The following is a 25337-nucleotide window of genomic DNA, read 5'->3' as shown; positions in this document are numbered from 1 at the left end:
TTTCTTTTTTAAATCAAGCGCTCTTGTGATTTTTTTGTAATACTATGCCACTACCCGACAAATACTTTAGTAGCGAGTCCAATGGTAGCCGTTCTATGAAAAGTCCAGTGAAAATCGGGTGACATTCATAACTGTATTCAGGGTCGCACAGCAACCCGCCCTCTTAATCTTGGTAGTAGCAAATGTAAAATGAGTGTTTTTGATCTGTTTTGAAACTACAATTTCTTCCTTGAAACATCTCTCATGTACAAAAACAAATTAAAATCCAAGAATGCTGCAAGTAACACTGGAATGTATGTAACATGTAGTTGTGAATTTATTTAAAGTTGACTAGAAAGGCAAGCGTTGCAGAGGACAAGACGGACAAAGGCTAATCTCTACTTTAGAAAAGGAATTAATAAAAAAGAAGAAAATAGGGCTATACAAAGCTGAATGTCCACCCTGGAGTTGTTTCCATGCACAGATAAACCCTCGTTCCTAGATGAAGACTCTTCAGTAAGAAATCCTAAGCATAAAGGCCTTTTACCCCAGAACTGGGCTCAGTCAGTTTCTGGAAACATCCCTTACGGCTCCTGCCAGGGATGGGAGATCATACAGAGCAACTTAAAACTTATACGTTTACCTGTTTAAAACATTTGCCTACACAAACTCAATTGTGAAAGTGAAATGCATACCCAGGCTCTACAAAACCACAATCTGCACTTAAAAATATTTTACAGTGTGTAAAAAAACAAAACAAAAGGAAAGACATTTGGCTGGTGTTCTCAGAATCTGCGGCGTTTGTTGGGCCCAAAGTCCATTGGTCCAGAACGAGGGAAAGGAAGAGGAAGACCACCTGGATTCCCAGCAGACCCCTGCTGAAAGAGAGAGAGAAAGCAGCTTACAACACTGTGCTCTTTGCATGCTTCCCTGAAAGTTGTCAGTGTGTGTGTTGAGAGATCTGTAGTACCTCACTGGAAGCCATGCCGGCAGCTCCTGCTGCTGTGGGATTTCCACCCATCGGGCTCCTGTTTATAGCCATTCCCTGACCTTTCAGCCCAAGAGAGGAAGAGAAATGTTAGGCTCACATGGGTAATAAATTAAAAATAGACAAAAAGTGAGAATCTATTAATAGTTCACATAACAAAAATGAATAAAAGACAAATCATGGAAGGATTAACCACACAATTTCTGTAAGTCTAAAGTAGGGTGAAAGAACAGGATCTTTAAGCCCTTGCTATGACTCTCCAAAATGTTTTTTTTTTTTTATGTGTGTAGAGTGACTATTTCTTACCTCCCATTTGCATCCTCATGTCTGGATCCCTCTGAAACAGCAAACATACAGTTCATGAATTTAAAATGCAGCACACTCGCAAAACGTTTAATTACAACCAAACTATAAACATGCCAATAAGAGATTCTTTCATTCGATCTTTTTATTTAAAGGGTTAGTTCACCCAAAAATGAAAATTGTCATTTACTCATCCTCATGTTGTTCCAAACCCGTAAGACTTTCATTCATCTTCGGTAGGGCTGCACGATTAATCGTATTTTAATCGCGATAACGATATCTGCCTCTCTCGATTAATTTTTAAAAATTGTCGCGATATTTGCCCTCTCGTTTTTTAATCCTGAAAACGCTTTTTTATTAGACATTTGTATTATCTTGCATTGTAAACAAGTCCCCACTAGCATTTATGTTTGTGGTTGCCAGATCTGAATAGCTTAAATCTCCCAAATGACCCAAACAGAGCTTTTCTCTTACATTTTATTCCCCGTGTTTTACTTAGTCGGTGCAATCTGGCAACCCTGCGCGCGCGCTCTACACTGCGGAAAAAGCACTGATCTCCACAGCGATATTCTGTTTGCATGAAATTGTTATATTGTTATATATTGTTGTTATATATATCTGGCTATATTGTCTGTTTCTTCACAAGCCACTTGTGCTGTTTGTGTGACTAAATCTGTTTCTAAATGAGTTTCACTGTTCTATTTTTTGAAGTTTAAGTTTTTACCAGTTTTCATGATGTCGTGAATCAGTTGAAAACGACAGCCACTGACCGTTTTCAGTGTGTATCAACAAGTAAGTTAGACTATTTTTCTTTGCAGTACGAATTTGCTGAGCGATCTGGATCTGTACTTTGTCTCATTTTCAACCGAAATGTGTCGCTAGAAGATCTAATGTGAAGACGCATCACAAAGCGCTCATCTAACGTTAAATCATGCCATTTGTATTGGGGCTTGCTGTCTGAGGATGTTGTAGTTGGTTAAATGAAGTCTGATGGTTTGAAATTAACACCTGCCAACCCGCCAAATGCGGCTAAAAATGAACTTTGGCGGGTATCGCTGTCAAATCACTGGCCAATTTGGCATGTGTTATGTTTACTCACTTTGCTGGGGAAATTCGTGTAAACCAAATCTGCTCGGATTTTGCGCAAATACTCGTGCAAAACCGTTAACTGTCTCTTCTCTTTCTCTGTAGTTTCTCAAATGAGAATAATCGTGATTAATTATCATGATTATAATTTTGAGTAAAATAATCGTGATTATCATTTTAGCCATTATCGTGCAGCCCTAATCTTTGGAATACAAAAATATATTTTTGATGAAATCGGAGAGATTTCTGTCTCAATTGAAAGTCTACGCAACTACCACTTTCAAGCCCTTGTAAGGTAGTAAAGACATCATTAGTAATCCATGTGACTCCAGTGATTTAACCTCAATTTTTGGAAGTGACGCGAGTGCTTTGATTGCCCCCCCCAAAAAACAACATAATTTACCACTTTATACCAATGTGCGTTTTCACGCAAAAACACGCATGTGTCGTGGTGCTCTCGTGAACACGCATTGGAGATTAATATTTTCTAAATAAAGTGGTAAATATTTTCTTTTGCGCAAACAAAGCTCTCGTGTTGCTTCATAATATTGATGTTAAATCACTGGAGTAACATGGATTACTTTAATTCTTTTCTACCTTTCTGGAAAGTGGCAGTTGCGTAGACTGCCAATGGAGGGACAGAAAGCTCTCAGATTTCATTAAAAAGATCTTCATTTGTGTTACGAAGATGAACGAGTCTTACGGGTTTGAAACGACATGAGGGTGAGTTTGTTTGTTTGTTTATAGGGCCATCCTTAAATATTTTGGTTTGCAGTAACAGCAAAAAAAAAGAAAAAAAGGGTCGGTAGGTAGGTCTATATATTTTTTTTTTTCAAGATTCAATGAAAAATAAATGTGTCATGATGATTACATAGGTATGAATTTAAACTAATTTGCATATCGTGACGTCACTGACTGGGTCAGAATCAAGAAAGAAGCCACTAGATATCAACTAAAGTGGATTTTCAGAGGGAAACAAATAAATTAAATTGACTTTAGAATTTACAAAATGACAGTTAATTGCATTAACATGCAATGTAATACCTATATGAAAAAAACATGTTAATGTGTTACATTAACAATGCATTTAGTTTTTCACCGATGTCTAGGGGCTGTTTACACCAGGCCACTTCATGCGTTTTCTCAGATCGGATTGCTGTCTGATTTATCAAAACGATTCCATTTAAAACGACCTGGTTAACTTACATGTATTTTTTTGCGGATATAAATCTGATCTTCAATTCCCGCTATATGCAGATTTAATGGAGTGCACGTCACCGAAAGCAATAGTTATGAGATGCATTATTTTATTGATCATCAGCTAAAATTTCTGAATCAAAGCCCGCAATAAGAGTTCAAGCGGAAACAGCCCTGGTAAGATCATTTAGTTTCTTTACATTTAATAAAGATGATTGTGTGTTAAGCGTCAGCGACTTACTTTCACTTTGATTTGCGATAGTTTGTACGTTGGCTTGATGAATAGATGGCCAGCTGCTCATCTGCGGTGATGCGTGTTGCAGTAGCGTCGTCATATCTGACTATAACATTACATATAGCCTATAACACGCTCTCACATGTTTATTTTTTAATAAACCATATTCAACAACATATAAAAATGAAATAATCTTTAGAGTAATTTGATAAAGCCGCAGCCATCATTACCAAGCGCGAACCATTGACAGTGAATGAAACGAAGCAAACTTAAGCCCAATTTATACTTCTGCGTCGAGTGTACGCCGTAGGCTACGCACGTAGGCGACGCCGTCGTGAGCATTTATACTTCTGCGAATGTCTGTGTTGCTCTGCAGTTACACCGCCGAAACGCTAGTTGGCGCGGGTGGGTTTTAATGTTCCAGTTCCACTGTGTTTACATTCCTCGCGGCTGTTTTGAGTTTAGGTTTCTACGAGCAATGGCGACTGAAGGACAGGAGTCATACAGATGGCTGTATTTCCGCACTTCTTCAAGCAATCTCTCGGTCACTTGGTCTATTTCCATGGCTCTTCACTGATCTTCGGAATTTAAAAATGGCGGGCGGGCGGTGCAGAGTGCAGAAGATCCTTCCGGAAATGCGTAGGAGGAAACGCGATGCTATCCAGCCGACCAATCACAGATCTTGCGGTCCGCGTCGCCGCGACGCGTAGTTACATTTTTGAGGAGGTGCGCGTCAGGGTACGGCGAAGGGTACGACGTATGGTACACATCAATGCGTATGCTACGCCGTACCTTCTACGCGAACCCGACGCAGAAGTATAAATTGGCCTTTAGCCTTCAAGCCGTAGTGTGACATGCGTAAACCAATGGTGTAAACATAAGAGACAGTTTATATAAACATAATCATAGATGACGCGCCACAGGTTTTTATTTAAAAGAAAGAACGTAGCTTATGTTTGTATGTAGGTCTAGGCAATTTATATTCACAATACTTAACTAATATTATTTTATTGCATTTGTATTAGTTGTTTGAAGAGTTAAAAAAAAATCGGTCGGTCTTAACGCAAGTTTACAACCGGCAAGTCGGTCGGACTAAAAGGGAAAATAAATAAATAATTGGGTCGGTACTAAACTGACAGGGTCGGTCGGGTTACGGCAAACAAGAATATTTTTAAGGATGGCCTAGTTTAACGCCATGTCAGCTACCCCGGCTATATTTATGACGAAGAAGAGATTAAAAAAAGAATGATTAAAATAGGTTTTTACATTTTATCTTAGATAGTTATAAAACTAGATCTGGTCTTCATGAGGAAAATGACAATTTCCATTTTTAGTGAACTAACCCTTTAAAACATTTCAAGGCTACATGCTAATATTTTAATACATTATTTCCTAAATTAACAATAACACTAATAATGAACAAATTTTTATATTTTTATTTTCAAATATTTAGATAAAAAAAAAAAACTACTGATATAAAATAGTTGCAATAGTTTTTGCTATGGTGCAGAAATTGGTACCAACTACTGAAATATATTGTTACTACTGTGGAGTGCGAAAAACCTCAGGAAATTCAGACTCACTTTCTCAGAGAAGTTTCCTCCCTGCCCCTGCTGCCTCCTCATCAGTTCATCGGAGTGGGCACGGAGCTCCTCCTCTCTCCTCCGCCGCTCCTCCTCCTGACGCAGCTCCATCTGTTTCCGTTTCTGCACCTCCTGGCTATGAGCCTCCTCCATTCTCCTCAACTCTTCCTGTCTGCGCAAGAGATCTGAAGCAGAAGAGAGAGACGTGACTGTGATTGCTGACTAGGGATATGCGTATCTACATTCTCAAAACTGTGGTTTTGAAAAAAAAAAAGGCTGGTTTTAGGGTCACCTGACCATGCTTGGCTTCAAAAACTGCAAGATGAAGTACAAAGTGTCTCGAGATGTGATTTTTAACTTCAGATTAAAAACAACGCTCATGATGGGACAACAAAAACAGGAAAAGACCTGGAACAATGGCTGAATGGCCATTTGTCTGAATGGGTATCAGTGCTTAAAAGGCATTGAATTTGAAGACCGCTTTTTACAGTAAAACATTTTTTTAATATGCAAAATGTATAACAGCTAATGCCTATTACATGATTTTAGCCCTAATTTTCCATTTGCAGACAGTTTGTGCCAAAAGCTCAAAACCAGAGACAATACAAAATCGCTGAGTTTGTTTTATTATCAAAGAAGAAATCTTAGAGAAGCAGCGATGTCTGAGACTGAGAGATATTTAACAGATTAAATATCTAGACCTGTCTGCTATCCAAGTCCTGTAGTGTGAAATGCGTGCTGAACTGATACCAGCTATGACAAACAGTTAGTGTAGTGCAAAAAGAAAAGCAGTCCAATGTCTTTGAAAGTCACAATGTATGGGCGGCATAAAGTACAATCAATTAAAGCATGCAAACAAACAAAAATTTTTTTTAAAGTGATGCAGTGGGGGAAAAAAAGTTTTGAAAGCAATTATTTTTAGTCAAGCTCTAAAACAGTTCACCAAACTGGGGTTGGTAAACCTGTGAGGATTTGTGAGGGAAACGCAGGATGTTTTTCAGATGATGAAAACCTAATAATAAATCAAATCATATCATAAAAATAAAAAGTAAAATAAACAAAACAAAGAATAATAATAAAATAAAAACCTTTATTTTATTTGATTACTTGCATGTCATGTGACCCTTAAACCAACACCAGAGAACCATGAACATGCAAATGTGTTGTTAATTTTATTGAAATATTAACTTAAAATGTCACAGGGTAATTCAAGTAAATATTTGAAGTCAAATGGTTTTGGTTGACAAAAAGTTTGGGAATACCTGTTCTGAAAGATGATTGAAGACAAATAACTTTTTTTCAAGGTTTACTACCTCCAAAAGATGTTAATCTGCGTGTGCTCACCTTGTCTCATCAGCATGACTTGGTGCTCATGACGTGCTGCTTCCATTTCGGTCTCCAGCTTCTCTTGAGCCTCTTTGATGTTTCGATCAACCTGGTCGAACTGCTGCTTTTCCATTTCCATTAAGGCCTTCCAGCGCATCGCATACTCGTACTCAAACGAACCTGGCTGGGCGAACCGGGGCGGCTGCTCACGCTCTCTAATGGACATATAGAAAAAGACATGTTAGTTTATTTTTAAAACTGTGTAATAAGCTGGATAATGCACAGTCCACTGGTCACCACCACAAGAAAATAACAGGGTGAGACCCTTTCGTTTTGTTCTCCTGATGAACACTTTTTTTATTAGAATGTAAAATTATGAAGACATAAATCCCCACACCCTTTTGAACACTTACCTTCCATTTACATACTTACATGATACAGATTAAAACATGTTTTTTTGTTTTTTTTTGAATAATTAAAAGGTAGTACTCACAATTTTTGAGAACATCTAGAAAAATAAAATATTACATTACTTTGTAAATTTCCATAAGTTTTTCCATGCCTGAAATACAATATTCTAAATATTTCCAAGTCTTCATGGAAACATGGATAAGGATGCAGTGGACAGCCTGGTGATGCATTAACATTTACGAATACAATTCTTATGAGACAACGAACAAACTCACTTGTGAAATATTGGGTTTTTATTAATAAGTCTCTCAGGAAGCCCCTCATCCTCATCAAGCTGATCCATTGGCTCAACGGTAACAGGCCGGGGGAATCTGAGTTTGGGAAAGAAAGTCAAACTAAGTAAACCAACTACCATTAACGCAGAGTATTAATGAGAGCAGCAGAAACACAGACTCACGCAGTGAGAAGAAAGGCTCCATCTCCGCAACGGTCCAGAGCTTTTCTAGCGGACGGTTTGTTGGCAAACTCCACAATGCCCTTCCCAGTTGGCCTGCCACGGTCATCGACAATGACAATGGCCCGTTCGATTGGACCGAACATGGAGAAGGCCTCCTCCAGGAGCTCATTGGACACAAACTGAGGCAGGTTCTTAACTGTCAGTGCAGCGCCATGGGTGGCAAAACGCACACGGATCTGGCGACCACGGAAGACGGTGTCGTCCAGTTCTGCTTTTGCTATGTCCGCAAGCGTCTTTGTTTCCTAATGAGGAGAAAGCAGCAAGTCAGGGTTAATGTTGCATTGGTTATTTGCTGTCTGAGAACTGATACGTCATTAAAAACAGGAAAATGTATGATCTTATCATTTAATAGAATTATGATCTTAAGCCAATTTATTAGCTAAACAAAACATCAAACATGGTTAATTGACTGACAATGCAAAATGCAGTTTTAGCTATGAATACATTATGTCAGGTCAAGCTTATTGAAAGTAAAAACAATAATCACACTCTAGGGGTCGGTGATACGACCAAAATCTTATTTCACAATCAGAAGTTTTCACAATAACAATATATACAAATTAAAAAAAGTAAATTAAAAATAAGAACCAAGATGCAAAATACAAACAACAAGACAAATTCAATAGAACAAAGACAAATCGATCAAACTTTCAGGTAAAGTATGTTTATTTATATAATCAAAAGTAAGAATAAAACTGCATAGTATGTATAAGTTAAATATAATTTGTTTTCTGGAGTTACAAATAATATTCAGTCAAGAGCAGCGAGCAATTTTCTAGTGATGGGGACGAGACCGCCTATGCCGAGTCCGAGTCAAGACCGAGTCTTTGAAGGGTCGAGTCCGAGTCGAGACCGAGTCTTTAGTAGTAGACCAAGACCATAAAAACATGTCAGTTTTCATATTCATGATTTAATATCACCCCAGTTTATAATCAACAGTTAGGCCTACAGACTAAGCTAGATTGGGAATTGTTTAGAGCGCAGGGGGGGGTGGATCCGGCAACTCAAAACGGGGGTTGGCGGTAACGAAAAAAAAAAAAATTACACTGCCTACGTAGCTTCTCTGCAGGGGCGGCGCCAGAGAATTTTTAACGCATGCTGAGGAGGTGCTAGATCATTGACAGGGGGAGCTGCGCAAAACTTGGCCACTAAATATTTAATATTAAATTATGATTATTAAATTATTATTAATTATGAATTATTATTAAAAGATGTAGGCTATTATTATTAATAATAATGTTATTTCAACATAATATCTCGTTATTTCGACATAATATGTGTGCGTGCAACAAGCAATTTGTACATTTGTAAATCCGGTGACGCGTACATGATTTTTATTAATAAACTAGTGTTTTCTGACAGTGTCAGCTGCAAAGATGAAGCTGACGATCGCCATAGGCTATCCCTAGTGAACGCGTCTATTAGAGAGAAATGCACATAATGGATTACATAATCAGAGAGTAGCCTTTTTCTTTTTTCGTTTTGAATTATTTCGTTTAAAGACATTTCAAGCTTTGTGTATTTGATGTATTTCTCATATCTGTGTGAGCATACACTGAGTTTCGTTAAGTTAGGATGAGATGCGCTCCAGTTAACGTGCAATGCAAGAGACCGCGCGGGCGCCTCCATGATTATATTGTCTGTTATAGTTGCTTCTTATTCATTAAATCCAGGCAATTGGTTGATGAAAAATTGATTAAAATTAAGATACAATTTATACAAAACGAAATTCACTTTAAAGAAAGGTTTTTTACAAAACAAAACTTAATGAAGTGGTCAAAATCATGTCTGACCCACTCCATGTCTCATATTGCGCATCCTATCTTACTCATGCTGTTCACTTTTCATAATCAACATAAATGGAAAAGAAATAACATTATAATATTTTAACAAATATGAAACATGCGCTTATTTAACGGCTTCAACAGTCCCTTATTATGTCGAAATAACAAGATATTATGTCGAAATAACAATTCAATGTAATGCAAATACAAGATTTTTGTAGAACTTCAATGGCGAATAAAGACTAACCAGACAAATAACAACATTGAACACTACACAAACAGTCATTTTTATTTTTTTCATTTAGGCAATTCATTTTCCATAGTGACACAGGAGGTGCCGGATCCAATAAAAAAGGTTCCGGATCCAACGTCGGAGGTGACGGAACATGTTCCGGCGTGTTCCTGCTCAAATTAAGCCCTCTGCCTATTTTTCTAAACTGCTTCAACAGTGCTGCTCTGTCATCAACATGTTATGCCTGGTTCAGATTACACGATTTTAGCACGATCCGTTTGACGTAGGGTGTCGTGGGGATTCGCAAACGACAACGGGCGTCGGGACGCAAGATTCGATCGTTTCATCTCGTATAGTGTGTCATAGTGGGCGACAACCTACGTCGCGTCTGCGATGCTTCAGGACATCTTAATTTTTTAACGGTCCTCCACGACGACGGCGCGCGAGTGAGTGAGGGAGAGTGTGTGTTCGCGAGTGAGTGAGCGAGTGTGTGTGACTGTGTGTGTGCGCGAGAGTGAGAGTGTGTGAGTGAGAGAGCGTGTGTGTGTGTGTGTGAGAGTGCGTGTATGTGAGTGAGCATGTGTATATGTGCGAGTGAATGAGTGTGTGAGACGGCTCGCGATGACTGGTCGGAAAACAACGTGTAGTCTGACATGTTTCTTGTCCACGACATGACAAGATTTTTAGGAGTCAAAATCGTGTAATCTGACACAGTGACTATCGTAACAGACAAAAAAAATTGTGCAATCTGAACCAGGCACCCTGACTTTTTTTAATCATAGTTAGGACATGCAGAGCAAATTAACATTTTCTAGTGGTATGTATTCTAGTGGACTAGTGATGGGGACGAGACCGCCTATGCCGAGTCCGAGTCAAGACCGAGTCTTTGAAGGGTCGAGTCCGAGTCAAGACCGAGTCTTTGAAGAAACAAGTCCGAGACGAGTCCGAGAAAAGCAGAAATCGGTCTCGGACTCGAGTACTACATCACTACAATTTTCTTTGTCTTTTGTTGTTTGATAAACAATGACAAAAACATGACAAAAACGGCAGCAGGTTTATTCGGCTGCTGTCACTTTAAGACCTAATGCATAGATCTAACATACTGACACATTTCAGGTTTTCAGCCAACCGTTTATGTTCTGTTTACATAAATACTCCACACATTGGGCATTTTAAAAATAAGCCACGAAAGAGAACTGAATTCTGGATTGCATGCTGAGAGGCTGCTTTCTGCACTTAATAACCACTCTTTATTTTAAAGTGTCAATAACTTTAAGTAGTACTGTGTTACATGGATATATGTACATATCGATATAACAGATTTAGCTAAATCTCTAACGACAGACACTTCATGAGTTATATCGTCATACCACCCAAAGTGCTTTTTTGCCTAGGTGATGGCTGGTCAAACTCACCAGCCTGATGAAGCCAAAGCCTCGGTCCTTGTTGATGAAGATCTCAGAAGGTTTGCCATACTTGGAGAAGAGCTTTTCCACATCATCCTCTGTGGTTCCAGTGGGAAGGTTCCCCACAAACAGCCGACTCCTCTGTGTGTAGGTTTTCTCTCCAGGTTTCCTGAAGTTTTGCAGGTCTATAGTGAAAGCAGCATCTGTAGGAGAGAAAGTTCAGTCAGCAGCAATCACTTCAATATAAAGTCAAAGATCTGTGCGAATGATAAAGTTTGGTGGCAGTGTTTTGTAAGACTGTTGCTTACTGGGGCTACTCTGCTCTCCAGCATCAGTGTGTTGTCCATTGCTGTCGGCTCCTGAGGGCTTCCTCTGCTGCTCTTGTTGGGGGTTGGGCTGCTGTCGGGGTGGGCCGTGATTCTGCTGCTCTGAACGTGGTCCTCTGTTTCCTTGCATCTTTTAAAGCACAGGAATCATCAATACAAACTTTTAAAGAAGATGATTTCCAAAACCTGAGAATAAGTGTAAACAAAGCCATGATGGATGTTGTTTGGCTGATGTAAGAGGATTCACTGATATTGCAATATATTTTATCATTATTTTTGCATCATTCAGTGAAACGCTTAATGGCAAAATCTACGTTGGGCAAACAATGTGAACACATAAACAGGAGACAATGAAAAGCAACAAATATTTAATCTGATTACATTACATCATTAAAAAGAAATCACAACAGAGCTTGATTTTTTTTCTATCATTGGTCATGTTATTTCAATCTATTCATTAATGTATATTTAATAGCTAATGTCTTAATTAATAACTGTTCTTTAATAGACATTTTCATTAAAAGTGTGATTTCACTATTTGCGGATGCAATTTGGTGTCTTTGTTTTCAATTATTGTTTGATTCTTCGCTAATGACTTCTTTGTTCGCTGTTAAAATTTCATCAATTAAGATTGAATTACTTTTAATAATGAGTGTGAATTACTGCATGCATGTATACATTAATCATTGTCTGGTTTCTTTATTAATGAGCGTTTATGGGTTTTCAAAGTGAAGCCTGAGCCGGCCAAACACTCAACGCAACGAATAGCACGAGCTCATCTCCAGCTGATGTGCATTAACACATTCATTCGGGAATAAAAGCATGCACCATATGCAGATAATATAAGAGAAATGTAAGTGTCTAAATACCTTCAATAAGTGTTTTTAACCCGCTCCAGTAACACACGCAGCGTTGATCACAAAGAGGAGAAGGGCGGATCGCCGTACACCTCAACGTGCTGACTGCTCTAACAGCTCATTGGCTGACGCTGGGTTTTCCGGCGTACGCTTTGCCGCTTTCGATTGGTCGGTTTTACGTCAAGAAAATGACGTTTACATGTTACAAGTGTTTCATTGGTTGTCGTCGTTTTTAAACAATAGGAAATGACGAGGGGAAAAAACAAGTTAGTGAGCGGCGTGGATTGATAAAAGCTTAAAACAGGATTGAAAGTTGCCTAGCGCCGCCCAGTGTTGAGGAAGCGCAATCAATAAAACCAGGGTCGGTTTCATAAAAATATTTATGAACCTATGTACACATTTTTTATTCACTAAGAAGTTAACTGCTTTAGTAAAAAAAAGATTATTATTTGTTAACCTTCCACTTGATTTTTTAAAAATCATCATACATATCTGAAATGTTATCTAATAGGACAGAAAGTGAGATGAATCAAATAAAAAGTAGTGAAATAATGTTCAGTTAATTTAGATATTGTGGTAAAAGATATGATATCTATCTAGTACATCAACTAATATCTAATTTATCAATAGATTTATGATGCGGACATAAAATTGTACTGCATAACAGAAATTACCCACATAAACCTGGCTATTTCTACAACCATAACTATGTAATGTGTAGTGAGACAGCAAAAAAGAAAAAAGAAAATAACAGATACAAAAAAAGCTCCTTTAATAAACTGCATTCACAGATGACAGACTGGAAAGATATGTTTGTATATGACACTCTCAGGAAACATCACATAAGCATGTACAGCATAAAAAATAAACCTAGAAAAACAAATTACTGTCACAATAAATTCATTTTAAAAATGGCCAGATCCGATCGCAGATCCATTCTTCAAATTCCTCCAGGACACATGTGGTATAAAACTGAACACAACTGCCACAGGGGAAAAGGATTAATGTCTGCTTTTACTTTGGATCCCAAAAAAACCTTCGGATCTTTCTATTTACCAAAACCGCTTACAGAAACCATGTCCAATGGGAACCAAATACAGCAGTAATATTACCACAGGTCTACTCAGCTAAACAAGTCCCTCAGTCCAACAAAACCTAAACAATTATTTAATCAGATATGTCAATTTATGCCCATGCAATAAAACCAGCTAAATCCAAACCATTGTGCACTGTGTTAAATCGGATGAGGCCCATTTGAATGTCTGTTCATTTTATTTGAGTTTAACTCTCTTTGCTCCTTCCTTATAGTCCTCCCGGTTGAGTTTGTAGCCCCAGTGCTGTAGAGTCTGTCTGACCACCGGGGAAACACTGGAGTTGTCATAACCACAACCGGACCGGACCACTTTTGTGATGAGATTTTGCCGCCACCGTCCTTTGACTCCTGCACATTTGGCCCAGCGACTGATCTGCCGTGCATCATCCATTGTTCGTCTGCCCTGGTAAAACCTGCTGGGAAGACAGAACATGAATGTGTAAAAGATAAAGATAAAAATAAATAAATAAAAGCTTTGAATCTTAAAGGGATACTCCACTTTTTTTGGAAATAGGCTCATTTTACAACTCCCCCAGAGTTAAACAGTTGAGTTTTACTATTTTCGAATCCATTCAGCCGATCTCCGGGTCTGGCGGTGCCACTTTTAGCATAGCTTAGCATAGATCATTGAATCGGACATGACCATTAGCATCTCTCTCACAAAATTTTTTTCCTATTTAAAACTTGACTCTTCTATAGTTACATTGTGTACTAAGACCGACGGAAAATGAAAAGTTGCGATTTTCTAGGCTGATATGGCTAGGAACTATACTCTCATTCCTGCGTAATAATCAAGAAACTTTGCTGCCGTACCATGAGTCCAGCAGGCGTAATAATATGACGCAGCGCCTGAAAATAGTCCCCAGCTCGGTAACCAATGAGTCCAGCTGGGGACTATTTTCAGGCGCTGCGTCATATCATTACGCTATGCTAAGCTATGCTAAAAGTGGTACCGCCAGACCCGGAGATCGGCTGAATGGATTCGAAAACGGTAAAACTCAACTGTTTAACTCTGGGGGAGTTGTAAAATGAGCCTATTTCCAAAAAAAGTGGAGTATCCCTTTAAGATTTAATATATTTCCTATGCAGAGCAAAGGTGAGGGGAACTGCTCGGGTAAAGAATATATTTTAGGACAACTATTAGCTTTTAGTGCTGTCTTCTTCTAATGGTCCCAACATGCATGTATTTGGATTCACACAGAAGTATAAAGTGAGTTGCAGCAGCTCTTGCCTGCAGTACCACTGGAACCAGCCGTATGGATCCTGGGTCACGATCCACCCACTGCTTTCCCACATCTCTAGACTGCCTCCACATTTTACATTATAGGTGTTCACGTTTTCCCTGTACGTGGATGAAGCCACCTGAAATAAATCCAGATCGTTTAAAAAACAACACCACCAAAACATTAAAAATAGAACTTAAAAAATCTTAAATACTCACAACACATCCACTAAAGTTTCAATTACATCTTAAATACATGCATACCACAGCATCTCCAAGTTGGAGCTGAATATGCTGTTTATGAAAAACATGGTGTTTGCTAGCTTGTAGTAATCTAGCTGTTGTCAACTACAGTACTGTGTGTGGTAATCTAACTGTTATCAACTATTCATTCATTTTTATTTTAAGTGCAAGCGAGGTCTTGTGGCTAAATAAAAACTCATGGTTTTCTCTTTTGCGTGAGAATCTCTTACCACATGCCCATAGCCCTGAGCTTCAATCTAAGGGGATAAAACCACTCAAATGACCAGTTAACATAATATACAGCTTAAAACAACACAAGGCACTTACCGCATAAAAAATAACAGTAGATCAGTAAAAATGATGTCAATGATAGTTATAAAAAGAAGTATTAATACAGTATTATAAAACAGTCCATGAACTGATCACAAAGAGCTCCACTGTGATCTGGGGCAAAATGAGTCAACTGAATAACACACACACACACACACACACACACACACACACACACACACACACACACACACACACACACACACACACACACACACACACACACACACACACACACACATTCAGCTCTTATCTGCTACAGACACTCAAAATAAAATCTTTGTTAATTTTGTCAAAAGCTTTAACTATTAAAATGCAACACCTGTTTAGAGATGTTTAGTCCATCCAACCAGTCTTCGGGAAGCTCCTGCCAAACATCTTTGTAATGTTTCTCTGTTAAAAGAAAAAAAACATCTGGCAATACTTAAACATTTACAGTTGAATGCATAATAACTGCAACACATTTGAGTACATAACCAACCTCACTGCCTCCAAAAGGACACGTGGAGTGGCTTTGCAATCAGAAATGTAAAAAAAGAAGGGAAAAAAAGGTATTTTCTTCTGTCCCTTGCTCAAGTCTGAATCAAGTCACAAGTACATGTGACAAACTTTTTAGGAGGAAAGTACACAGTAAATAATTTGATCTATTTCTACGTGACATTTTATCTTGTCCAAGTGAAAATAGATTTCTTCAAATTGGTCAAAATCATTTGGAGTTATAAATGATACATTTCTGTAAGTATTCGCCACCATTCCAAGTCAATACTTAGGCTATGTTCACATTGTCAGTCCAAATCCGATTATTTGTGTGTCCGATTGGAATCTGATCTAAATTATTGACATGTACACACTTTCTAGATCCGATTCGTGTGTCCCGTGGCGCTCTTTCATTTTTCGGAATATCTGTATTGATTTCTATGGCATCATTTACTTTTTTTCCAAACCTGTATGAGTTTATTTGTTCTGCTGAACACAGAAGAAGGTTGTCGGTAACCAAACAGTTGTGGGGCACCATTGTCTTCCATAGTGTTTTTTCCCATACTATGATAGCCAATCAACTGTTTGGTTACCAATATTCTTCAAAATACCTTCTTCTGTGTTCAGCAGAAGAAAGAAATTCATACAAGTTTGGAAAAACTTGAGGGTGAGTAAATGATGACAGAATTTTCATTTTTGGGTGAACTATATTCCTTTAAGCGGTTTTGCAATCACAAATTGGTCAAAAGTCTATTGGCCAGGGCGTATTACAGAAACTTTCTATCTTAAGTCTTAAGTTAAAGGACAAGTTCGGTATTTTACACTTAAAGCCCTGTTTACAGATCGTATCTGATGAAATAGAACGGTTAAGATTAAAATTTGGACACATGCTCCTGTCCCGAGAATTTTAGGTTTATTTCGCTTTTGTGGACCTATTTTGCCAAACGCGTCACACCCGTGATTCTTCCGTTGAGAGCTTGAATAATAGACACTCCAGCCCAGTTGGTGGCGATAATGCACCTTTGCCAATTGCAAGCAAACCACGGGCATTTCATTGAATACACAGAAGAAGCAGAAGAAGCGGCGGAGTAATACCGTAAAGGTGCTGCGGTCTCACAGCACGTCCTATTAAGTCAATGGAGTTGGACAAAAACTACGATAAAACCTGTTGGAATGCATCTTTTTCAGCGATTTTTGAGTGCACATATCAGTGAACACCCCCTGACCACTCGGTGAGTTTCATGTCTTTGTAAACGAAAGTTTAATGTGTTTTTAGGACGGAATCTTCCAGTGCATATAGACAACCATTGTGGGGGTGGGGGGGTGGGGGAAGCGAAATAAACCTAAAATTCTCGGGACAGCAGCATGTGTCCAAATTTGAATCTTAACCGTTCTATTTCATCAGATACGATCTGTAAACAGGGCTTTAAGTGTAAAATACCGAACTTGTCCTTTAAGTTAATTTATGATTTTTCACAAATTCGTATCGCAGAAGCAAATCTTAACTTGATTTAGGATTCTTACCCTATCTAAAAAAATCTCATCTTATCTGTAGTTAGGAAACCTTAAATCGCTCCCTCGAGTTCGGTAATCAACTCTCAGGTCTGTTACCAAGCAACCAACGATCCACAAGCAGCTGCTGAGAAGTAAATCTTTACAAATCACTTCAATTTTGAAGTTAGGTCACCATTGGGGTTATCCTAACCGTAAGACAGTTTTTAGGATTTTTTGTTGGGATGCTTCTGTAATACCCTTTTCTTACCCATATTTAAGATAAGATTAAGCACTTTAGAAATGTCATTCTGTTATAGCTTTTGTCCTAAATGAGGTTCTAACTGAAAGTGCCATGGTTACCAAACAGATAAGATAGGATTCTAAAGTTAGGATCTTTCTGTAATACGTCCAGATGTGCAAAGCTGTACTTTCCCTGTAGTTTGCTGCATTTATTTTACCATCTGAAATTTTTTAATTAATGCATCTGAAAATCAATTAAACCAACTTAAATCATTATGAGACATACTTGTGATACTGGAGTAGATGGGCCTGAAATAGGTACCCCCAAAACTGCCTGCCTGTAGAACCTCTTTGGGAGTCATGTTAGGTGTGAACTCTGGGTAGTCTGCAACAACAGAGAAATGAAAAGATAGTGAAAAAAAATTAGTGAATGAATAAATTACAAAACTATACTACAAAACATTCTTAACTTCACCTTCAAACACAAGTTGTCCTTTCTCATTTCTCTTTATTTCAGAAGTATTTTTGCCATCATCTGAGTTTTTTTTCTCATCCTTCTTTTTTTTCTCTTTGTCCTTGTCTTTGCCAGAGAGCTTCACTTTAGTTTTTGTAGAGTCAGCTTTACCATCGGGAGCTGAATATCAGAGAAAAACAGTACAAAACATAGTCTCTTAACACTAAATAATGTTGCTGACCAAAAAAAGCCTTGATCTCTGAAAAATGTAAAATATGCAAATTATGAGAAAGAAAAATACAAAAATAGTCTGTCAAGAATATATCGTATTCAATATTCAATACCCATACCATATATATATATATATATATATATATATATATATATATATAAAACAATAAAGTATATTTTCAAAATATAATTTATTCACTGTTTAGCATTATTTTGTGACTATAAAAAGATCCAATGCTCACTGACCAGGGTTTTTGATGAGAAAATAATCGTCAGAAAAAATGCATATTAGGTATGGGATCAAATATTGCACATAGTAACACTGTCCAACAGCTAGTTGGTAAAGTATCAGTGTAAGGCAATAGGTGCATGGGTACTTATGCACTATTCTATGCCATTTTGTGGTATAAATAGTGTGAGTTGTGTGTTCACACTGAAAATTCCCAAAAGAAAAATGTCACTTTAAATACCCGGATGGTGCACTTAATTAACTGAAAAATGGAGGGACTATTAGACTTCCAAGTCGCCTGACTATGATGTGCTCCTCATTATTATGATTAGCTGATTACCCTAACATCTGCTGTCAAAAGCTGTATAAAACTCCTAGATAACTTATCATTTTCCCCATCTCACGTTGTCTGGAGTTTTTAGTCAACTAAAATTTCTTGGAAAGATAATTCTGCAGTGTTTCGTCAGTAGAACAATCCAAAAACACATTAAATAACAGTACAACCCACTGAGATGTACATAGCATCGCTTTCATTCCCGTTAAAAAAACGCAAAGATAGTATAATGATAAAAGTTAAGTAGTAGTAACAAAAAACTACAATAAATAATATTTACTGTATTATTTTAGTTATTTTTAAAGCAATAAAAAAAATTAATCACAAAATTGAATGAGCAATGATGTCACTGTTTTAGTGAATAAACTCAGCAAAAAAAGTCCCTTTTTCAGGATACTGTATTTTATAAATCATGTTGTAAAATCCAAATAAGCTTTACAGATCTTTATTGGAAAGTGTTTAAACAATGTTTTTTCATGCTTGATCAATGGACCATAAACTTTTTTTGCACATGCACCTGTGGAACAGTCCTTAAAACACTAACAGTTTACAGGCGGAATAAAATGTATGTCACAGTTCCAGTAACTTAGGACACCAAAGAGACCTTTCTACTAACTCCAAAAAACTCCAGGAGAAAGATGCCCAAGATCCCTGATCACCTGTGTGAATATGCCATAGTCCTGCTGCAGGGGGGCATGAGGACTGCAGATGTGAACAGAGCAATAAACTGCAATGTCATTGTCCGTAATGCAAGACGCCTGAGACAGTGCTACAGGGAGACAGGAAGGACAGCTGATCATCCTTGCAAATGCCTCGGTGGAAGAGTGGGGTAACATCTCACAGCAAGAGCTGGCAAATCTTTCTCAGTCCATGAAGATGAGATGCACTGTATGTAGGACTTAAAGCAGCTGGTGGCCACACCACCTACTGACTGACTACTCACTCACTGCTACTTTTGATACGGACCCCTGCTCTGTGTTCAGGGACTCATTATTCAAATCCTGTTCAAATGTTTGTGAGATTTGTTCCGTTTATGTCCCAGTTGTTGAATCTTTTTAAGTTCATACAAATACATACACATAATAAGAAATTTGGGGGGGAGAAGCTGTTGAAAGTGGGAGGATGTTTGTTTTTTCAAACGTCTTAGTATATTAATAAACACAAAAATATAACAATAAAAGATTCTTGTTGATAATGTTGGGCAATAAACTGTTTCATTAAAGTGGAAGATGTGAAAACGTAGTTCATAATAGTAGTTTCACAAACGCTACTGTCACTGTGATTAGATAGATAGATAGATAGATAGATAGATAGATAGATAGATAGATAGATAGATAGATAGATACCGCGTGATTTCTTGACTGCGCTGCTCTTTTCTTCGTTTTTGTCTTTTATTTTCTGTCTCTTCTTCTCAGGCGCCTTTGAATCATCCGGACCAGTTTTTCTTTTCATCTTCTTACTGTCTCTTTCCTCCTCGTCACTCATATCTGAATGCCTAACGTACGTAGAGGAATCAGATTGGTTTGATGAGAAATGGGTTCTGTAGACACAAGAACACTTTGCTTAGAAAATGAGCTAGGACTTAACCAAAGACTTTAGAACTCAACTACATAAACAGTTTCTTGACAACAGCCGATTCCGCGTTTACACAACACAGTGTAGTGCGCATGCTCACAGGACCGGCTTGCCTGCATAACATAAGGGGCATTCGGAAACTGTTCCTACAACTATTGGCGAAAGTACCCGGATGTCGGCGCGTTCGCACCGCAGGGACTAGGACAGGTCTATTTTAGTTCTAGGAACTCTTTTGGAGGCTAACATAACATAAGCGAGTAATTGCATCTATTTCTTTATTAATTTGAGTATACTGAATCTTAGGTGATCCTTCAGAAAGAGTACACACTTATTTAACCTATGCGGGATGTTAGTCCGTATAGTTTGTAAATGTGTTATTTCCTTCAACTATACGGTTTTTCTTAAAATTCAAATTTAACATTTTATTTTAATTACATTATTTTAATATGAATGTAATATTGAACGTTTGGTTTCTGTACCAGGAAATGTTCTGGTAATTATTCTATTTATTTTAATTAATTTGTTTGTTTAGGCTATTTTTGTTTGTTTATGTCTGTTTATTATTATGCTGAAGGTGCTCTTCGCATATGTCGGTCAAAAATGAACGAAATTATCATTTTTATTTAAATGAAAATGTACTAAATTTTAGTTAGCTAATGTTTTTCTATTTATATGTTGTATTTTTAGGGGATTTTATGGTACTAAATTATATGTATGCTGTATTTATAATCCATTTATTCACTTTTTGAGCATAGACCTGAAAATTTCATTTCCAACTTAAACTGTCGTAAATCTTGAATGCTTTAGAGCACAGACTTAAGTTTGATCTCTTTTCAAAGACGGCACTTGGCAGATTATTGCTGCAAGTTTTAAAAAGTGAACTTAAAAAAAAGTTAAGGAATTTTACGTTTATTGTTATGAAAAATGTACTATGTTCATTTTTAGATTAAATATTTATTTTCAAAAACATGTTTTACTCTAAAACTGGGAGAAAATCAAAGCCATAAATCTAAAAAAGTTGTGTTAAAAAATTGAGCCTAATATCTAAAAAATAAATAAAAGAGCTTTCAGTAAGATTTTGTGTGGCCGCAACAAAAGTTTTCACTAGATGAAATTCATCTCCCATTCATTTCCAATGCGGTCATTTTTGAAAACCTGTTCGAATCATGTCTGTCTGTCTGTCTGTCTGTCTGTCTGTCTATCTATCTATCTAAGTTGTTTTTCTTCTTGCTTTTTTATTTAAAATGACATTTGTGTATCTCTTTGTGTATCAAAGAGACTTATATAAAACTATTTTTACAGCGTAGGCAGTGGATGCCTCACACTTGGAAACTTGGCAGTATTTCTGATGTTGGCCTTTGCTGGTTTCTTCACTTTGTTTCTGAGGGTTTAAAGTTCCATAGTCTTTGGTAAGTTTAATCAAATCTCTGTTGATGGGATTCGAACTGGCGTTTCCAGCATGGGAGGTAGGCGTGCTTACAAGGATGCAGTCTCTAGCTTTCTTCTAGAGGCCAAGGGAGTGAGGTTTAGGGGGTGAGTGTAATGGAGGCCAGCTAGTAAAGAGCTGTGCTGGTAAACCTCACTCCCATCCAGGTCACGGCACTAATGTAACCGGCACTGATATGAAAACATATATTCAACAAAAGAAAAAAAGAAAAAAAGAGTATTGGCATTCAAAGAAACAGATAAAGGAAGAATTTGGTAATTGACTCACAAATGAAGAACTTTGTTACAACAATCAGAGTTTATTCAAAGAAAGCTGAGACTGTTCTGACACATTTGCAGAATGAGGAATGACAAGATGACTAAAATGCTGGTTCGACAGAACCGGAAAACTCCATTGAGGATTGACTGATGACATTGTACACTGGCATGGAACATCTCTTCAGTGAAGGCACTTCGCACTAGACAGAAATGTATGGCATAGAATTGTAAACAAGACACCAGACACCTACAGGCATGAGCCCATGGCTGTTGATGACTGTCCTCTGCTTCGCTGCCTTTTTAAAAAAAAAAAATTCATTACAGAATAATTAAATAACTTTCTTTTCCTAGAAGGTACTACAGAAATATTCTTCCAGATTGGAAGAATATATCCTCTCTCAACCATTATCCATAAAGCTCATACTCTTTTTAACTCACTGACATCATTGTTACCCCACTGTGAATGTAAATATACATGTGACTGAATGTGGATGATTATTTTTAGCTACAGATTGTTTAGTGTGCAGCTGTCCCCGCTCCCATGTCAGGATGCCACTGTTTATTTGTAGCCTGCCATTGTTGGTTGACTTGGCTGTTGCATTCTCATTAATCACATCTGTAAATTTGTTATAAATCAACACATAACAATGAGCCTATTAAAATGCTGTGTGTCACTGTGTGTATTTGTGTAGGTGGCTGGTTGTAGAGACCTCAGCAAATGGGAGCTGTTAATGACAAAAAGGAGAAAGAAGAAAAACAGGCATGCAAAATAAATATATGCATATTTTGCAATAAACGTATATATATGTGTGTGTGTGTGTGTGTGTGTGTGTGTGTGTGTGTAATCATGTATATTTATAGGCCTATATTCTCCTTTTTGTCAAATCAACATTTGTATATGAGTATAGTAGGGATGGAATGGGACGGTATGAACATTTTATATCACGATTATAGTGACCACAATTATCGTGATTATCAATATTATCACGGTTTTGTTAAAACGAGAAGTGTTAAAAAAGAACTGATGCTCACACCGAAAACAGTTCAATATATTTGAAAATCAACTAATAAAACAAGCAGCTCTAAGCACTTTTTTAAGCAAGATTATATTCTGTGGCATTTCCTTCCTTATAATTACCGTCGTCAATAGCAACGCCTTATAACATAGCGCACATCCATGTATCGCAACGCGCTCTCTCGTTTCATTCAAATACAACTTGCCGTCTTGCGTCTCAGTTTTTGGACGATTGTTTTGTACGCTGTACAAAATGGATTTATAAACAGGTAAGATTTAAAACATTAATCTCAATTCAATATGTCCCCGTAATTATGTGGTAATTTTTTTTACAAAATCGGTGTAATAAGTGTACAATGATATACATTATTATCCCTTAAATGTCGCTCTTAATAGTCTTGTTTGAACTTGATCGTTTGTCTTTGGCTCAAAGCCACTTGCTGCGAACTTTTCTTCGCAGAAGCTTCATATTTATTTCAAGTGAGTGAGATAAAATATTTCACCTCAAAACAACATTTTGTGCCCAATTATTTCCCAGACGTAGTTGGTATTGATGTCAAAGTTAACTTGCCTTGCGTTCGCTATAAACAGTGGGTGATGGTCACACGTCAGATTTGAAGTGTTTCCGCTTCTATGGTTTTCCCCCCTATATTGTAGTGACCATCCTCGATTAAGTTTCACTCAGGACTTTTGTAAAAGCCAAAATATGACCACACCTCAGATTTGGTCCTCTTAAAAGGCTGAAAAATCTCCCGAGCACGGTCGCAGCCTTCCACCATCCCTTCTCGAATAAAAAACAACAACAACATTAATTGCGCCTGCGTCAGACTGTTGCTGTCTGGACAGGATTTACAGTTAATAAAGTTATAAAATCGCGATAATCAAACACGGTTTTAATGATAATTAAATTATCGATAATTAGACGATAATACTAACCGTCAGTACATTTTATCGTGGTTTATAGTGAAACCGGTAATCGTCCCATCCCTATAGTTTTATGTTTCTCCATTTTTAATTTGATTATGCTGTCACAGTGCTTAATGGGATTGCAGTTCTTTCCCTCACTAAACAGTTATCTTGTACCTTTATATTTTTGTCTGACTTTCAAATACTTTTTTTGTTGTGATTCACCTCATATCTGATTGGCTTGGTTCATGGCTTATAACTCTTTAACAGTTTTTTTTTTTTTTTTTTTTTTTTAATATGAGGAAAATGAATGGAAAAAATACGTTTGGTCCTAGCACCGCCGAAAAAGGGGGAGTGGTGCAGGTTTTACATAATTTTTTAGGCTAATACGCATAGACAAGTTCACATTTTAGCAGTTCAGGTTCCATCATCCCAAAGTCAATGGGTGTTTTGAATGGGTTTTTGGTTAAATAGCTGAAATAAGATCTGTGGTGAACACAAGCTCAAGATACTTTCACATTTTATTCTATGACATAAAATACATCAGTATTACCCCACTCGTGATTTTTTAAGCTGTTACATGTCTTGAAAAAGGCAGTTGCTAACAATTGGCTATAAATGGGACTACAGAGGCTGTCAGGGAGATTATGAATTCAGGGTGGTTGGGACACTTTCAAGTGACTTGGAAAAAGTGTCCCAATCAACCTGAATTCACCCCTAAATGTCATCAAACAGGTAAACTCAGTCGGCTTTTTCAGCCGCCCTTGTTATGCTTATAATGTTGCTCTTATAAACTATTCTAACTCAAACTTTCTGGAGAAAAGTTTTTAGATAAAATCAGAAAGAGTTGTCGGAAGATTGTGGTGGTGACGGTGGTGACGTTGAAGTCGTGGGACCGTGGTGTAGTTCATTTATAGCCTACCTTTAGCTTTTTACTTTTGGCGACTGCATTTAGGCCTAAAAAGTGACGTCATACCTGCACCACTTTATCCACATTATTTTTCAACACGGAAGTATAAGGTGTTCTCTGAAAATGCGAGACTTCTGATTTATTATCTGCTATAGGGAAATAACGAGAAAAATATATCAAAGTGCAGTAAACTGTAAAACTGTTTGCACTACAAACCAGCGTGTTTAATTAAGACACAACATTAAAATAATATGTTAAGAAATACCAGTTTGCAGTAGGCTGTCAATTAGCATAATGAGCTGTTTTGTACAGCTAAGAATAACAGAAAAGAGAATGACACCGGAAGCCAGACACATTAAAATTACAAATGGCCGTGCCCTCTCTTACCTTATGGATTGCATCATCAAATAATTAGTCAATTTTGGTAATGGTGACTTTAAACATGATCTTTAAAAAATCTGCACTCATTATTTTGCCATTTTATCTAGTAAATTCTGCAAAAATTTTAATAATTTTGTGGGCGCAGTCTGTGGAGGTTTATCTAAACTGGCCTTTGGCGTTGCAATCCAAAAGTTATTTTTTAGACAAACTCTTTTAAAACATTTTAAATGACATATTAAGTGCTCAGTTAAGGTAGGTTTACACATCCT

General features: G+C 37.4%; 2 protein-coding genes and 1 long non-coding RNA gene across 5 annotated transcripts; 1 reads left to right on the top strand and 2 right to left on the bottom strand.

Annotated features, from left to right (window-relative positions):
- Nucleotides 1-292: 292 nt before the first annotated feature.
- Nucleotides 293-12373, bottom strand: nono (non-POU domain containing, octamer-binding). Of its 3 annotated transcripts, none has more exons than XM_082169906.1 (10): nucleotides 12243-12373; nucleotides 11356-11503; nucleotides 11057-11250; nucleotides 7566-7867; nucleotides 7384-7479; nucleotides 6716-6912; nucleotides 5372-5556; nucleotides 1274-1304; nucleotides 950-1029; nucleotides 293-857 (listed from the first exon to the last, which is right to left on the bottom strand). In XM_082169906.1, the coding sequence occupies exons 2-10, from the start codon at nucleotides 11501-11503 to the stop codon at nucleotides 765-767; spliced, it is 1326 nt and encodes a 441-aa protein (XP_082026032.1). In that variant the 5' UTR covers nucleotides 12243-12373; the 3' UTR covers nucleotides 293-764. The 3 variants fall into 3 exon arrangements, with proteins under 3 accessions (XP_082026032.1, XP_082026034.1, XP_082026033.1); XM_082169908.1 differs by having other exon boundaries at nucleotides 293-854; XM_082169907.1 differs by having other exon boundaries at nucleotides 11356-11559; nucleotides 12243-12349.
- LOC309498942 lies at nucleotides 2858-5235 on the top strand. The gene is made up of 2 exons (XR_014206075.1): nucleotides 2858-2964; nucleotides 5067-5235. It is a non-coding gene; the product is annotated as an uncharacterized lncRNA (long non-coding RNA).
- A 612-nt stretch (nucleotides 12374-12985) lies between the features above and the next one.
- LOC309498928 (uncharacterized protein) lies at nucleotides 12986-20250 on the bottom strand. Its single transcript, XM_082169915.1, has 6 exons — nucleotides 19924-20250; nucleotides 17805-17963; nucleotides 17616-17714; nucleotides 15441-15511; nucleotides 14555-14685; nucleotides 12986-13736 (listed from the first exon to the last, which is right to left on the bottom strand). The coding sequence occupies exons 1-6, from the start codon at nucleotides 20060-20062 to the stop codon at nucleotides 13502-13504; spliced, it is 834 nt and encodes a 277-aa protein (XP_082026041.1). The 5' UTR covers nucleotides 20063-20250; the 3' UTR covers nucleotides 12986-13501.
- Between the last annotated feature and the right edge of the window lie 5087 nt (nucleotides 20251-25337).

Source organism: Leuciscus leuciscus, assembly GCF_965113295.1.
Source record: "Leuciscus leuciscus genome assembly, chromosome: 5".
Lineage (NCBI taxonomy): Eukaryota > Metazoa > Chordata > Actinopteri > Cypriniformes > Leuciscidae > Leuciscus > Leuciscus leuciscus.
Note: the sequence above shows the minus strand (reverse complement) of the source record. Positions and strands in the feature narration are given on the sequence as shown.

What these genes read in the sequence shown, in the direction of transcription:
- nono (XM_082169906.1), bottom strand. Translation starts at nt 11,503, where the DNA reads ATGCAAGGAAACAGAGGACCACGTTCAGAGCAGCAGAATCACGGCCCA. An exon ending in GGAGCCTTTCTTCTCACTGC is followed by an intron (nt 7,480 to 7,565) that starts GTGAGTCTGTGT and finishes TCCCAAACTCAG; the next exon opens with ATTCCCCCGGCCTGTTACCG. An exon ending in CCGGCATGGCTTCCAGTGAG is followed by an intron (nt 858 to 949) that starts GTACTACAGATC and finishes TCTCTCTTTCAG; the next exon opens with CAGGGGTCTGCTGGGAATCC.
- LOC309498928 (XM_082169915.1), bottom strand. Translation starts at nt 20,062, where the DNA reads ATGAGTGACGAGGAGGAAAGAGACAGTAAGAAGATGAAAAGAAAAACT. An exon ending in CGCAGTCAAGAAATCACGCG is followed by an intron (nt 17,964 to 19,923) that starts GTATCTATCTAT and finishes TCTGATATTCAG; the next exon opens with CTCCCGATGGTAAAGCTGAC. An exon ending in TGGTTCCAGTGGTACTGCAG is followed by an intron (nt 13,737 to 14,554) that starts GCAAGAGCTGCT and finishes TCTTCCCAGCAG; the next exon opens with GTTTTACCAGGGCAGACGAA.